General features: G+C 35.7%; 1 protein-coding gene across 50 annotated transcripts in view; it reads right to left on the reverse strand.

Moving 5' to 3' along the window:
• camk2b1 (calcium/calmodulin-dependent protein kinase (CaM kinase) II beta 1) overlaps positions 1-14392 on the reverse strand; it is a 99803-nt gene that overhangs the window by 13485 nt on the left and 71926 nt on the right. For 33 of the 50 annotated variants that reach the window (NM_001271393.1, XM_009301341.5, XM_009301328.5 and 30 more), the window contains one exon: positions 3146-3194. In NM_001271393.1, the coding sequence (NP_001258322.1) occupies positions 3146-3194 (49 nt within the window). Of the gene's footprint in view, positions 1-3145; positions 3195-8992; positions 9038-14392 lie in introns of all 50 variants that reach the window. The other 17 variants (XM_021476240.3, XM_021476227.3, XM_021476224.3 and 14 more) reach the window with 1 other exon arrangement.

Genomic DNA, 14392 nt, shown 5'->3' on the forward strand with positions numbered 1-14392 from the left:
TGAGTTTCTTTGGATTAAATGATGTTTGAGTAAAACGTTTTTATTCTTCTTCAAGCTAATGGCGACATTATAATTCATTTTTTATTAGAAAAATACACTGAAAAAATGGTTCATTGCAAACAATTTATACAAGCGGAATTTAAACAAACAAATAAAATTAAAAATTGCTACATTTTATTTTTCAAAGTAAATTTAGTAAATCCAAATAATCCTTTTTTCAGTCTATGACAACAGTTAAAATAACAACAAAAGACTGTGTTTTCAATATTTAGTGGAACAAACCTGATAACCTCAATAACAACAAACAAAATATTTTTCATTTAAAAGTTTAATTTTTGTGAAGAAAATCTCTAAATGAAATGATTTCTACTTCTGTTTAACACAATCTTACAAACCTTTATAGAATAAAACAAATTTTCAGAAATTACTCAAATCCATAGCAATTAAATCTAAAAAAAAACTAGTCATTTAAGTGATCTCTAAATTTTCCTGATAGCTGCATATCCTGTGCATACACATATGTTCCAATTACATAAACCATATTTTATAATTAATTATACTATGAATCTAATTGATGCAAAGAATTGCAAAGCAAAAGATGACGACCCAAACGTAATCCAACAGTATATGAACAACAACACACAGACACTTACTAAATCAAATCAATCAATAAACAAAACCACAAACACGATTACCATAAACAGCATGCTAGAAGGTTGCAGATAGAGTTTGAAGATGTTGCTTCAAAAACGCAGACTTCAATATGAACATACATGGTACAGTTTTTATAAAACAGCTACTCCAGCAACAGTGCTTTACAGTACCGCTAGCCTAGATGTTACACAGCTAACCTCTCACAGCTGCGCCATCATTCATCACTCAACTAATGCAGCCAGATATTTTCCCAGCACCACCTAAAAGTAACACACACACACTTCTCACCGTCTCTTTTGTGTGATCTCGAAAACAAGACATCACGCTCCTGTCATGCACACTGTCTGCCCAGAAATTTGGCGGCAACTTTTCTCCTCATGCGCACACTTGCACTCATGCTCTAAAATAGCCAGGGTCTCTGTTTCCTACTGAGGGTAATTATAGAACAAGGTGCCCTTGCCTTGTTCTGGGGCAGAGAGAGCTGACACACACACACACACACACATAGTAGGAGCGACATCAACCCAGAACAGAGTTTCTTAGCCCTAAAGTGAGCACTGAACGAGAGCAGGTTAAACATTTCCAGCAAATTCCTCAGTAAAACATTAATGAGGTAAACCTAAAATGTTAAGACTTTTGTTAATACTTCACATACTGTACAGTACTGTAACATTTATGAGTTTGAAGTCAATAACGTTTACATTTTTGAAAAAGCAAGGCTGTATTTATTAGATGCTTTATATTTAATGGCATTTATTACTGTGAAACTGCAGAAGCCATTTTAGATTTCTAAAGCATTTCAACATGTAGCTAAGATGCTAAAGGCTAATACGTTTAACTTGTTGACATCTTATTTTCCTGATCTGTTTTAGTATATGCCATGTTTCAGCATGATGCTATCATGAATCGTTAAAATATTTCTAACGTTTTAACACATGGCTTGCATGTTCTAATGTGTTGCTAGCATTAATTATCATACTGCTAACATGTTTCTAAGACATTTTGCTCGCATGCATTAACATGTTGCTGCTGATGACAACATTAACATAACATTACTTGGTTTCTAACGTGGTTAGCACAATGCTATCAACAATTAGCAAGTGCCAGTCAATTTTAGCATGAATTTGTTTGCTGCTAACATTGCCAACCATGTAACGTGTTCTACGTTCTAGCAGCTATTACTTTGAACTGTAACATTTTAAACTTTACATATCATATAATATCTAAACATATATATCATTTCTAAAAATCACATCTTCACTGCCTCTTTTAATGTAAAGAGCTGTTGAGGTCATTACTGTTTACATTTTTGCATAATACATTGGATGCATAATATTGAATAGCATGACAGTGAAACTGCAGAAGACATTTATTTAAGTTTTCTAAAACCTTTCAGCATGTATTAGATGCTTAAGGCTAATATGTTTAGCTCGTTGACATCTTATTTTCCTAATCTGCATTAGTACATGGCCAACATTTTCAGCATGATATTAGCATGAATCTTTTTAAAGTAATGAATCTTTTTACAAGTTTTAACACATGGCTATCATGTTCTGACATGTTGCTAGCATTAATTAACATACTGCTAACATGTTCTAAGACATTTGACATTTTGCTGGCATGAATTAACATGTTGCTGCTTATATACATTACCATTATTATTACTAACATGGTTAGCACAATGCTATCAAAAATTAGCAAGTGTCAGCAGATTTCAGTATAGATTCATTTGCTGCTAACATTACCAACCATATAACATGGTTTAACATCAAGACGTTCTAGCAGCCATTATTCTGAGCTATAACATTGTAAACTATATATAATAAAATTTCTAAACATATATATAATTTCTAAAAATCATATCTTTGCGGCCTCTTTTAATGTAAAGAGCTGTTGGGGTCACCACTGATTACTTTTTTGAAAGCGGTCTTTTATGATTAGCAAGGCAGTACTAATAAGATGCTTTATTTTTAATAGGATTTAATCCTGTGCTTTTTATTAAGAAGCTGAAGGCTAATATGTTTAGCTTGTTGACATCTTATGTTCCTAATCTGTTTTAGTTCATGGCTAACATGTTTCAGCAAGATGCTAGTATGAATCGAGAAGACTTTTCTAAACTTAACACATGGATTTCATGTTCTAACATGTTGCTAGCATTAATTATCATAATGTTAAAATGACTTTCATGTTCTAACGTGTTGCTAACATCAATTAACATGCTGCTAGCACGTTTTTAAGATGTTTGACATTTTGCTGGCATGAATTAACATGTTTCTGCTAAAATACATTAACACACTAACACATTTCTAACATGGCTAGCATAACGCTATCAAAAATAAGCAAGTGTCAGCAAACTTTAGCGTGATTTAGCGTGCTGCTAACATTTCTAACCACATTTTTAACGTTCTAGCAGCCATTGATCAGACCCATAATACCTTAAATTATAAAACAATGCTGTGGTGCGTGTTCCATACAAAAGATGAGGTCTTACCTTTCATTTCCTCATCCTCCACTGTGGCATTACTGCTGTCCGACGACTCCTGTGATGTTCAGACACAGAGCACAACATATTAACATTTTTTGCTAAAAGAATAACAACCGTTGCCAAAGTCGTTACTCTCATTGTCATCCACACGCCATACATGAAGATGTAAACAGCAGAACTCTGGGGAATCACACACTCAATTATCTGTTCACTGATGCACGTCAATGTCAGCATGACTGTTAGAAGAGGCTTGTTATACTGGTTATCGTCCCACCTCACAGACATGATAATATTACACAAAGAAATGAATTCTTTGAAAAACACATTCTTGGCCTTCAACACTTTATCACTGCATACTGAATAACATTTATTTTGCATTATGTAAATTCATGTTCTTGATGTTATATGTGATTTGATGGGCTTCACCAAGCATTTTTAGATGTTCTGAAAGACTAAGAAATTTTAAAAAGGTGTTGTTTTTTTTCCAGTTGAACAATATGCCATTTTGGAACACATGTGTTTGTCCAATTTGGTTTATGCAAATATGAAAAAGAATTGCATGTTTTTCACATATAAAATGATTGAACACATGAGATATTGCACAAGACTTGCAATAGCAATAGTAAGTGAGTATTGGTATTGTTAACAAAAGCTTGTAAAATCTTCGGTTTCTTTGGATGAACTGGGATTTTTAGGCATGGATTTTAATAAAAATTATATTTGATTAATTGTGCAAATGTCTGATAATATTTCTTCCAAACTTAAAGGTGCAGTAGGTGATTGTCTTTAGAAACATATATTGTTTTTGTGCTGGTTGAAAGTCTCTTCACATTCCAATAGTAATGATTAAAGTAAATGATCTAAATGTATTTAGATCTATTTTTATATTCTGGATAAGGCATAAGACTGAAAAATGTTGAAAAAAAAGACTGAAAAATGCCGATAAATCTCATAATTCTGATAAGTAGCCCAAACTGCCTGTCAATTGAATTCAATTCATCTTTATTTCTATAGCGCTTTTACAATGTAGATTGTGTCAAGGCAGGATAACACAAAAGATTATAGTAAACTAAAACTGTGTCAGTCCAGTCAGTAAATGTAGATTTGTATAACTGTGCACCGCTGTTCACGCAGACCCGCGGATGCATGTTCCCGTGGACAAAGGTGACAGCACTAAAAACAAATGCTGAATCAACTTTTAAAAATCCTGAATCAATATTGGAGTTAGTTTTGCATGCTGGAGGAAGGACGACACCATGGCTGAAGTATTTCTATTAGACGGGTCATGTTACTGTATGTTTTAAAAGTATTTTGGTCACGCAAATTTGATGTAGATTGTGTTATTACAAATGGGCTATTTGCACAAGTGTTGCTCAGCCACTAAAATCTTCTGGCGATAGATTGATGTGACTATTTTCAGTTTCATAAAGTACCTTTTACATCATCGATAATGTAGATTTTTATTTAATCTAACAACAAAACATCAGTAAAAAGCACTATTCTGCCTAGCCTGCATTACTGAGGTGAAGTTGGTTTTATATTCACATTGTTTTATGTTTGAACATTGACAACCTGTGATGTGCTTCCTATATTTTTTACCATGCTACTCTGAATTTTGTCTGAAATAGCATGTAAGTTTGGTTTAGTAATAAGTGTAATTCATGCACAGCCAAGCATACAGTAGTCGCTTTAGGACAGCGTGCGAGAAAGTGAGAAGAGCGATCCTTGTATGCATGAAACATTGCACATTATGACAAGTTTTACTTGCTAACTACACAACTGAAAACATGCTAGATACTATATAATAGTTTTTCGTTCAGAATTGTAGTATTATAAAGTACTATAAAGTTTTCTAACTGGCGAATGACATGATCTGGTGGGTCTCTGTCATCTTTAATGACCGCGTTCGCATGATTTCAGGAGGTGTGGTTTGGATGGTAGGGGAGGGATTGTATTTGAAAGATATCATGCTAACCAGTTAACATTTAGGCAGAGCACCTACTGCACCTTTAAGATAAACGTCTTTTTTTTTTTTCAGAAAATGACAATTGGTTGAAATAATAAATGCTGCATTTGTTGTTGTGATGACAATCAAGGTTATTCCAACAAAATGTAGATTTCTTAATTTGTTTTCAACTAAAAGACAAGAAAACGTGCTAATTAAACATTACTGAACAGAAAAGTATTGGTATAACTGGCCTAAATAAATTATTTAAAAAATACTGCATACTTCTGTCCTATGCAGATTTTTTATTGTTCCTTTCTGCATGATAGATATCCCAAATAGAGTTAATATATGGTTTTACTAAGCAAGAAGGCACAGAAGGTTATGCTGCATTGAGAAAAGAGTCAGAGCTGAGGGGTTTGCATTGCAACAACACCTTGAGGCAGTAGACATTTCCACAGTACAACACATCCACATTTGCTTTCTTGCTCAATTGAACACTTTGACAGGCTAATGTCTCAATAGAAGAGCCGGAACGGGATTTGCACCTGTCAGCGTAACGCTAGCGTTCACCAAGGACACCGATCCCGCTGTAAATAGGCCATCAGTATGTGGGACGATATTATTAGGTGCTCCTGAAAAGGCTTTTGTTCTCTCATTCCATCATCTATGCTGCACCTCTACAGAGAAAGTGGCAGATGTGGAAATGTGGACAGGCACGGGTCTGATTGCTCATTTTATCAAGCAGCAATTGGGCCCAAGAAATCAAACAAGCTTTACTGCTGACGATTGTTTACTTTTTACATCCACTTAAACAGTATATCAGGCTTTCTTCAATAAAATATCTGAACAGAAATTCCATATAATCATTTAATACATTTACATTCAGGGTTCACACTCTTGGTCAAATATTAAACTCTTTGACTGTTTCTTGGCTAAAAAGTTAAATTTTCATGGCCTATACTGAACTGAAAAACAAGGTGTTTTGTGATATTCACACTATTAAAATAGTTTGATTTGTAATTTCATTATTAATGAATTTAACAGCCATCATACGAGCAACAATGGAAAATTTACTCCAGGTTTTGAAAATAAATTAAAAGAAGAGTGAAACTAGTCTAAAAGTGGTCATTTTGTGACCATTTTGTCGAAATGTTTGCCTTAGTTGACATGTAAGTGATTGCCAGCTGATGTGTGGGAAAAGAAATAAAATAAAAAATAAGTCATTACAACAGGCAAAATGTGTGAAACAACGTGTTAAAAATAAGGATTCATTACAAAAGAAAAACAAAAGTCCCAGATATCACATAACTTGGACAAAAAAGAAAATATAATAGTTACATAATAACATAAAGGTCTTTTAAATTTACATGATATTGCAGAAATTCCAAGTGGGAATCCTGATATTGACTTATAGTTAAATTGATAAGAATTGTCTATACATCATTTAGAATAAGTCACTGTTAATCTTCAAAGATGCCTCTTTTAGTTTAGTTCCACTCACAAGCTCCTTGCAAAAAAAAAAAAAAAAAAAAAAGATAATCAGCAAATGACTGCCCATTAAACACTGAATAACTCTAAATGCATTTTACCATGAATTTAAAGCATTTAAATAAAAGAGTTTTACTTAAAAGGTGCCTGTAATTAAATAAAAATATTGTTATATGCAGCGGGCAGGTACAACTAAATTTGAACACTTCAAATCCACAAACTAATCACTTAATCACATAATAGAATAAAATATACATTTCAAAAGAATAAAAGTTAATAAATACACATTACAAACATTGTCAAGACCTGTTATTTTGCACTGTTTTAGAAGAATCCCACTTAACCTTTTTTTAATTAAATTTTAACCCCATCATCCTATTAATTGAGAATTTGAATAATTTTATGACATACTTCAAAAAATAAAGATGATTTAGTATTCAAAAATGTTTTATTTAGATTATGTTTTGAAATAAATTAGTCTTACACTTTATATTTTCATAGCATATCTATTAATTTAGGTTTTTTTTTACCATAAACCAACATAAACCATTTGGTAGTGGCTGACATTTTAGAAATTATGGGATGTGTTAAAAAATGCATTGATTGTGTTAACTAGGAACATTAGGAGTGCAATCCAAAATATTCTTTCTATTGCATTTTTTCCTCAGTGGGGCAGTTAAAGGGTTCCGCATAATCTAAAAAAAAATATGTGCAAAAGTATTTTCAATATTTTTACAAACTAAGTAAATAATACATTTTTAAAAATGACAGATAATGTTTTAGTTGATACAGAAATAAATACACAGATTTGTTTCTATTCAGTACATCCAATTACAGACACCACATTACTATATGATTTTGTTTGTTATTTCTCTTCCATTAACAGGACAAAAAAAAAAAAAAAAAACATTACAAAAATGTTAACTAATACAATCTAGAGCAGAGATGTCCAAACTAGGACCTGGGGGCCAAATTTGGCCCATGTTAACCTTTAATTTGGTCTGCCATCCCATCCGAGAAGAGAGGGAGAACGATGAGGATGGCTTTGAGAATGTCAATGCAAATTTAATGTAACCCTTTTTTATTTGTTTGTTTATTGCTGAAAGTAAATGTTTTAACTAAGTTATGTAAATGAATCAGATTTAGTTTAAATGTACATACTGCACGGTTTCTTAAAATCAAATTTAAGACTAAGACCCTTTTAAGATCATTATGAATGAAATTTTAGACTTATAGAGGGCTAAACATTAAAGATTTTTTCTAATGACCTGGTTACTTCTTTAAATAGTTTTTGTATTAATGGAAGATCATGTAAAGAAATGCCTTGCATTAGTTTTCTTTCCATGATTAGGGAATTTAATTTGGAAAAAAAATGCTGTACAAAGGTCTAACAGCTGTTGTGAATTGCATTTCTTTGAAAAAAACAAAAAAAACTTTAATATATATGTAAAAAGTTTTGAGATGGATTATTGGTGATTAGGTGTCAGCCCTAACTAGACATGGGGAAATTAAGACCTATGCAATATTTCAGTGAATTTAAGACTTTAAGGCATAAAATTTAGTTTTGAAATTTAAGACCTCGCTGACACCCTGATACTGCCACCTAATAACCCAGAGACTTTGGTGAGCAAATCAAGTCAAAGGCAGATTCTGCTTGACTAGTGTATTCAGCATTGAACTCATCTATGTTATAAATGTGATTATGTTTTTATTGAAATGATTTATCATTTAAAAAATTATACTGAATTAGTTAATACCATTTAAAGTAATGTTTCCTATTTGTTTTGCAATATTATTAAAGAACTTAGGAAATTAGCCATGGCAACTTTAATGTAATATACTGTACTGTAGTTTGCTATATTTACCTTCGGCATACAGCTATCAATGATATTTTGTTTTTGGCCCTTCATACGAAAAAGTCAGAGCACCCCTGATATGGAAAGACCTTGTTTTGGCAAGCTTCACTTTCAGCGTCCACCACAAGAGGTCTCTACGTCACACAGCTGAAGCGCTGAGATCTGAGACAGCAGCTTTAATATTCTTATCATGACACAGATTTCCAACTGTTGCTCCTCAGCTTCATGTTGCAAACATCTGATGTGTCGAGAGCCATTTCCCATCCTCACGATCATGAATAAAAATCACTACTCAAGACCGTCAATTCAACTCAAACCACCACACGCTTCTAACACTTCAACGCCACATGCATTTCATTAACCAACACGTACTCATTTGCATGTCACGTTTGGTTAAAAGCTGCAATTTGTTATCAGTCAAACACCAGTTCGCGTTAAACTTCAAAAGGGGGCACGCATGCACAAGCTCGGATGATGTCATCGTCTGTAGTCACACCGGCAGAAATGCATTGTGGGGGTGCAGATCAAACAGAGGAAAGGCGAGATGATGGTGGTGGGTACCTTAATCCCATCCACTGCATTATGGATGACAGTGGTCTGTGCCTCCTACAGAGCGACAGAGGAGGAGGGGTGGAAAAACATGAGTAGAAAAGAGAAAGAGAGAGACTGTGTGTGTGTGTGTGTGTGTGTGTGTGTGTGTGTGTGTGTGTGTGTGTGTGTGTGTGTGTGTGGGTGGATGTGTGTTTGTGATTGCCAACCCAGGGAGAAAAAAATAAAAATAAATAAAATGTATCAAACCAACAGAGGTTTGATTCTGTTTTCATCCTACAAATGACAGCACATGGCAAGCTTATATTTCAAAACCACCAACTAAGAACTCCAAAGAATATCCATGTAAATAAAAAAGGGAAAAACACTGCGCCTGAGAGAGCGTGATTTGCATAGAGTAGTTATCGCAGCTTCTGAAATCACATGTTTATTTTATGCCGTTCGTGTCAAGTCCGGAAAGCTGCTAGCTAGACGCACATCAGAGCGCATGAATCTGTAATGGCTAGTTCTCTCTCGCAGGAAGTAACATTCCCTCAATGTCCAATCAGCAGCCTGCATTCCCCATCATTATGAGGTCTTCACTGCCATGACAACCGTTGCCTGTGCAACATGCTTACGTTACAATGAACACTGACTGATAGGGTCCCAATAAAGAATAGGTCTCAAACTAGATTCCTGGAGGGCCGCAGCTTTGCACAGTTTTGCTCCAACCCTAATCAAACACAGCTGTTCCAACTAATCAAGGTGTTCACTAGAGACTATTAAGCAGGTGTGAGTTGGAGGTTGCTGGAGCTAAACTATGCAGAGATGCGGCCCTCCAGGAATTGAGTTTGAGACCATTGCTATAAAAGCGTTCACTACAGCCTATCCAATGTTAAGATGTGACTTACAGAAAACTGGGTCCAAAGTATCTAATCAGCTGAATTGAGAAACTCTCATTAGCCATTTATGACTAGTAATTAATCACAAATGAAAGCAAATCTTTTATAAAATCGTGGTGTACACTCCAGTCTCTGGACTTGCTGCTTCCCAGACACCCATATTTTCATTATTTATAAAAGATGAATCACCGTCTGGCCATCTGAGATTATGGCATGGATATAAACAGCCTGATCATGATGTTCAGTAGTAATAAAGCACAGTGTGAGCGTATATTAGTATCAATTGTTTTTCGCTTATTTATACGTTTATCTAAGATTTTATGCCTTTGGGACTCTTATTTTGAATATGGTAGATGCATAAAGAGTAAATGAGCTTTCTGTAAAACAGGCAGATATACATCTCATCTGTTCACAGCTTGTCAGAACCCAAGATGCAGGATATACAGATTATAAATGTATTCAGTGCGTCTGCAGAGAGGTCTGTTTAAATGTATCATTTGTTAGTTTAACATGTATATTGCAAACTTTGGGGAATGTGTTTGTAATAAGACAACAGACGAATGTAAACTGCTGACTATAAGTGTTTAGTGCACATTCATGCATTGTTTTATATGACTCAGCTCTTACGGTGATTTTTCCTGAATGAAAAGATGCCAATGAACTTTTGTGTGTGTGTGAGTGAACTTTGTAAGGACATTGTGTATGACTAATCATTGCAGAAAGGCTTAAATTAACTCTACCACAAATACATCAAATAATCATTGGGGAAGTCCTTACTGTAGTATTTCTCACAAACGTTACTTGAGATCTGCTTTCTTCTTGTCTGGCACTGTACTGTTTATCTAACACAGCAAAGGTGGAGATTGAGGGACACTCTGACAGGCACGTGGGAGCAGTGGGCCGGGAAAACTAGCCTTTAGGGCCCAGGCAACAAAAACAGCTAGTGTGTTCAGAGAAGAAAACCCAATGTTCTAAAAGGTAAAGGAAATAATCGAATGGGTGTTTTGAGCGGACACATTCTGGAGACACAAAATACTCATCTTAAATCTTAAAAAGGGATTAAATAGGTGCCTTTTAAAACAATAAAATACAACTCTGTCAGTTGCTCTTCTTAGAAATTATTATAATCTACCTTATATTTTATTCACAACCCATAGCAGTAATGAATGAGTAGACTTAGTTGCCTAAAGATAGCTCACTCACTCCTAATGTGAATGTCATCGCCACTACAGTTTGTTGATTGTCAGTTGACAAGGCATCTACTGCGCTTGCTGAAATATTTTTTTGACAACTGAAGTATTACTAATTTGCATATGTGCATTTTAGAGCACATCATGCTCTATGTGCGTCTGTGTGCACGCAAGTGTCAGGTACTGACAAGCTGCAAAGCTGCAGAACTGAGCTCATTAATATTCATGAGTGTTCCAAATATGGTCAAAACCAAGCTTATCATTCTAGGGGTAATTCCTCTGGTTGTAAATAAGCAAATAAAACTGTATCAAGAGAATATTTGAGCTTACCTAAGCATCATACTATGTGAATCTATCATGTAAATATAAAATAATTGAACATATTGAATCAATGTTTTCTATAGCACCCTTAAATATATATTTTAGTGACAATTTCACAATATAAAATCAACAAAAGTAGAGATAAATGTCTGCTGTGGTGTTTAATATAAAATGTATATGGTTAGATAAAAGGTCTTAATTTATTGAACTGCAATCATGCTATATGTATTTTAAGAACTTGGTTCTAAGAAAATAATGGCTCCTGTAAAATCATTACAACTAAGACATAAATATCAAATACTGTCATGGCTACTAATGACAAATATCATTTAGGTCTACGTAACTGTTCAGTTAATAGTAAAGCTGAAGGGGAAGCTATGAAACAAAGCACTAAGGCTAGAGACTTTACTGACCATAAACACCTCCTCGCTTCACTTCAAGGTTGAGTAACTATATCTGCAACATAAAACACCACACACACTTGCGTAGAACACAAACTCTACACTGGCAGCATTAAAGGGCAACTATGAGGGGTCCTAAAATATTCTGATGTATTGGACCACATGTTGCAATAGCTCTATATGTTGAAACACATGTCATGCTTCCATTAGGAGCTTCCTTTATTCCTCTGGCTCACTCTAGAGCCTCTTTACTGAGCTTTAACAGACCACAGAAATCCACTAAATTCACCACAGAACACAGACCGCCTGTCTATCGATGTCACTCTAGCTTGTCATTAAATCTTGAATTATTGCGTCACACATGTACCCACCACCCTGGCATAATAACACATTGTTTCATTAATTTTCCTGCCAGCTGCTCACAATAAACAGCCTTCTGATCAAAGCAGACACTGAAAGGCAAACTGGCATTGTGCAATCAAATAAACAACCTCATAAATTAGTTACTGGAGTGTACAGTAATCTATCAGAATGACAGACGCAACTGAATAAATACAGCTTAACTGGGTTCATGGGCTAATGCATCAAACATATAGGACTGAAATCACAAAAGTGATCACTGCAAGGTTTTAGCTTACATTAGAAGAGTTAAGAAGCCAATATTTGGTAAAAAAAAAAAAATCTTTTTTTTTTTTTTGCCACAGACATACCACCCTGCAGCCCAAGACCGGTTAAGCAGGGCTGGGCTTGATCAGTACCAGAGCATATGGGAAAACTAGGTTGCTGCTGGAAGTGGTGTTAAGCCTGGTTTATACTTCTGCGTCAAGTGATCGGCGTAACCCACGGCGCATGCAACGGGCGTAGCTGTGCATTTCTACTTCTGCATGCTGTCTCTGTTGGTCTGCATTAACATTTCCGAAACGCTAGTTGGCAGTGAGGTGTAAATGGTTCTCTGTGTCGAGTTTCTTCGCTGCTGTTTTGCTTTTCCTGAACATTTGCTTTTCCGGGATGTACAAGTGGCTCAAACTCGCTCATTTTGAGGCAGGAACCGGCGGACATGCAACAACTTTAACTATGAGTTAAACACAAAACAAAACTTTCCATCCGGAGCTCCTTCGCGGGACTCCACACTTGTAAACAATCGCTCCATCAGGCTCGCATCATTCACGCGGCTCTCGGTCCCGCCCAGACTCATCAGCGCTACCAAGGCGACCAATCACGAGCTTCCGCTATGCGTCGTTGCGACGTGTAGTTACATTTTTTGAGAGGTGCACGTCAGCGACGACGACAGCGAAGGGCTATGCGTCAGCGCCGTAGCATATGCCGGCGTTTGACGCAGAAGCATAAATCAGCCTTCAGTGAGGCCAGCAGGGGGGACTCAAACACTGGTCTGTGTATATCCTAATGCCCCAGTAAAGTGAAGGGGACACTATACTGTCAGTGAGAGCTGTCTTTCGGATCAGAGGCTAAACCGAGGTCCTGACTATCTGTGGTCATTAAAAATCCCATGGCACTTCTCATAAAGAGCATGGGTGTAACTCCTGTGTCCTGGCCAAATTCCCTCCATTGGCCCTCACCCATCTCTGCCTTCCAATCATCCCCATCCACCGAATTGGCTTCATCACTGTCCCTCCAATTCCCCATATAGCTGGTGTGTGGTGAGCGCACTGGCGCCATTGTCCTGTGGCTGCCGTCGCATGATCCAAGTGGATGCTGCACACTGGTGCACTGGACCCCCCTTATGATTGCACTATATTAATACACATTACATTAAATGTAATCACAGTCAATGAAAATATTTGTTATTCTGACAAACCTTTATTAAAAACCACTATCTAATAAATACAAAGAGATTATTAAGAGGTCAAAACTATGACTATTTTCTTTAAAATGGGCACACAAACACAAAAATCCTGAAGTAAGCTGCACTGCTCACAACACTACACTCAATTGACATCTATACTATGCTCAGTGGGTCTATGCAAGTAAACACAATTAAAGATCTCAGTAAACAAAGCAACATTTCTTACCACTGCACTCAGAAAACTGTAAGAACCCTTTAAGGGCTGACTTTTCCCCAGCTGTTTAAATTCAGAGACATAACCAACTTTTCCTGTTCAATTTTGTGTTTTTTGTGAGATTTTGACCTTGGGTGTATTTGACAGCTGACACAAAACTGAACCTAGTTTAATACATACTGCATATCTGATAGCTAATTGTTTACTGTATGTGCATTCTTCATGACTATACAGTATGCTACGAAAATTGTATTTCAGCAGTTTAAACTAAAAAAAGCTTTAAAAGGCATCCAGATATTTAGCTTGTTGATACCTGAGTAACTAAAGGCTGGTTTATACTTCTGCATCAAGTGATCGGCGTGACCCACAGCACATGCCTTGCACGTTGCAGTGCATTTATACTTCTATGTGCTGTTTGTTCTTCAGAAATGCTAGCTAGCAGTAAGGTTATGTTCTTCAGTGTTTCTTCATGATTTTTTTTTTCTGAACCTTTAAAGTACAAGTAGCTAAAACTCACTCATTCAGAGGTAAGAACAGTGGAAGTGCAATAACTTTAATTATCAGGTAAACACAAAACAAAACTTTCCATCTTGGGCTCCTT

This window comes from Danio rerio, chromosome 5, assembly GCF_049306965.1.
Source record: "Danio rerio strain Tuebingen ecotype United States chromosome 5, GRCz12tu, whole genome shotgun sequence".
Taxonomy (NCBI): domain Eukaryota; kingdom Metazoa; phylum Chordata; class Actinopteri; order Cypriniformes; family Danionidae; genus Danio; species Danio rerio.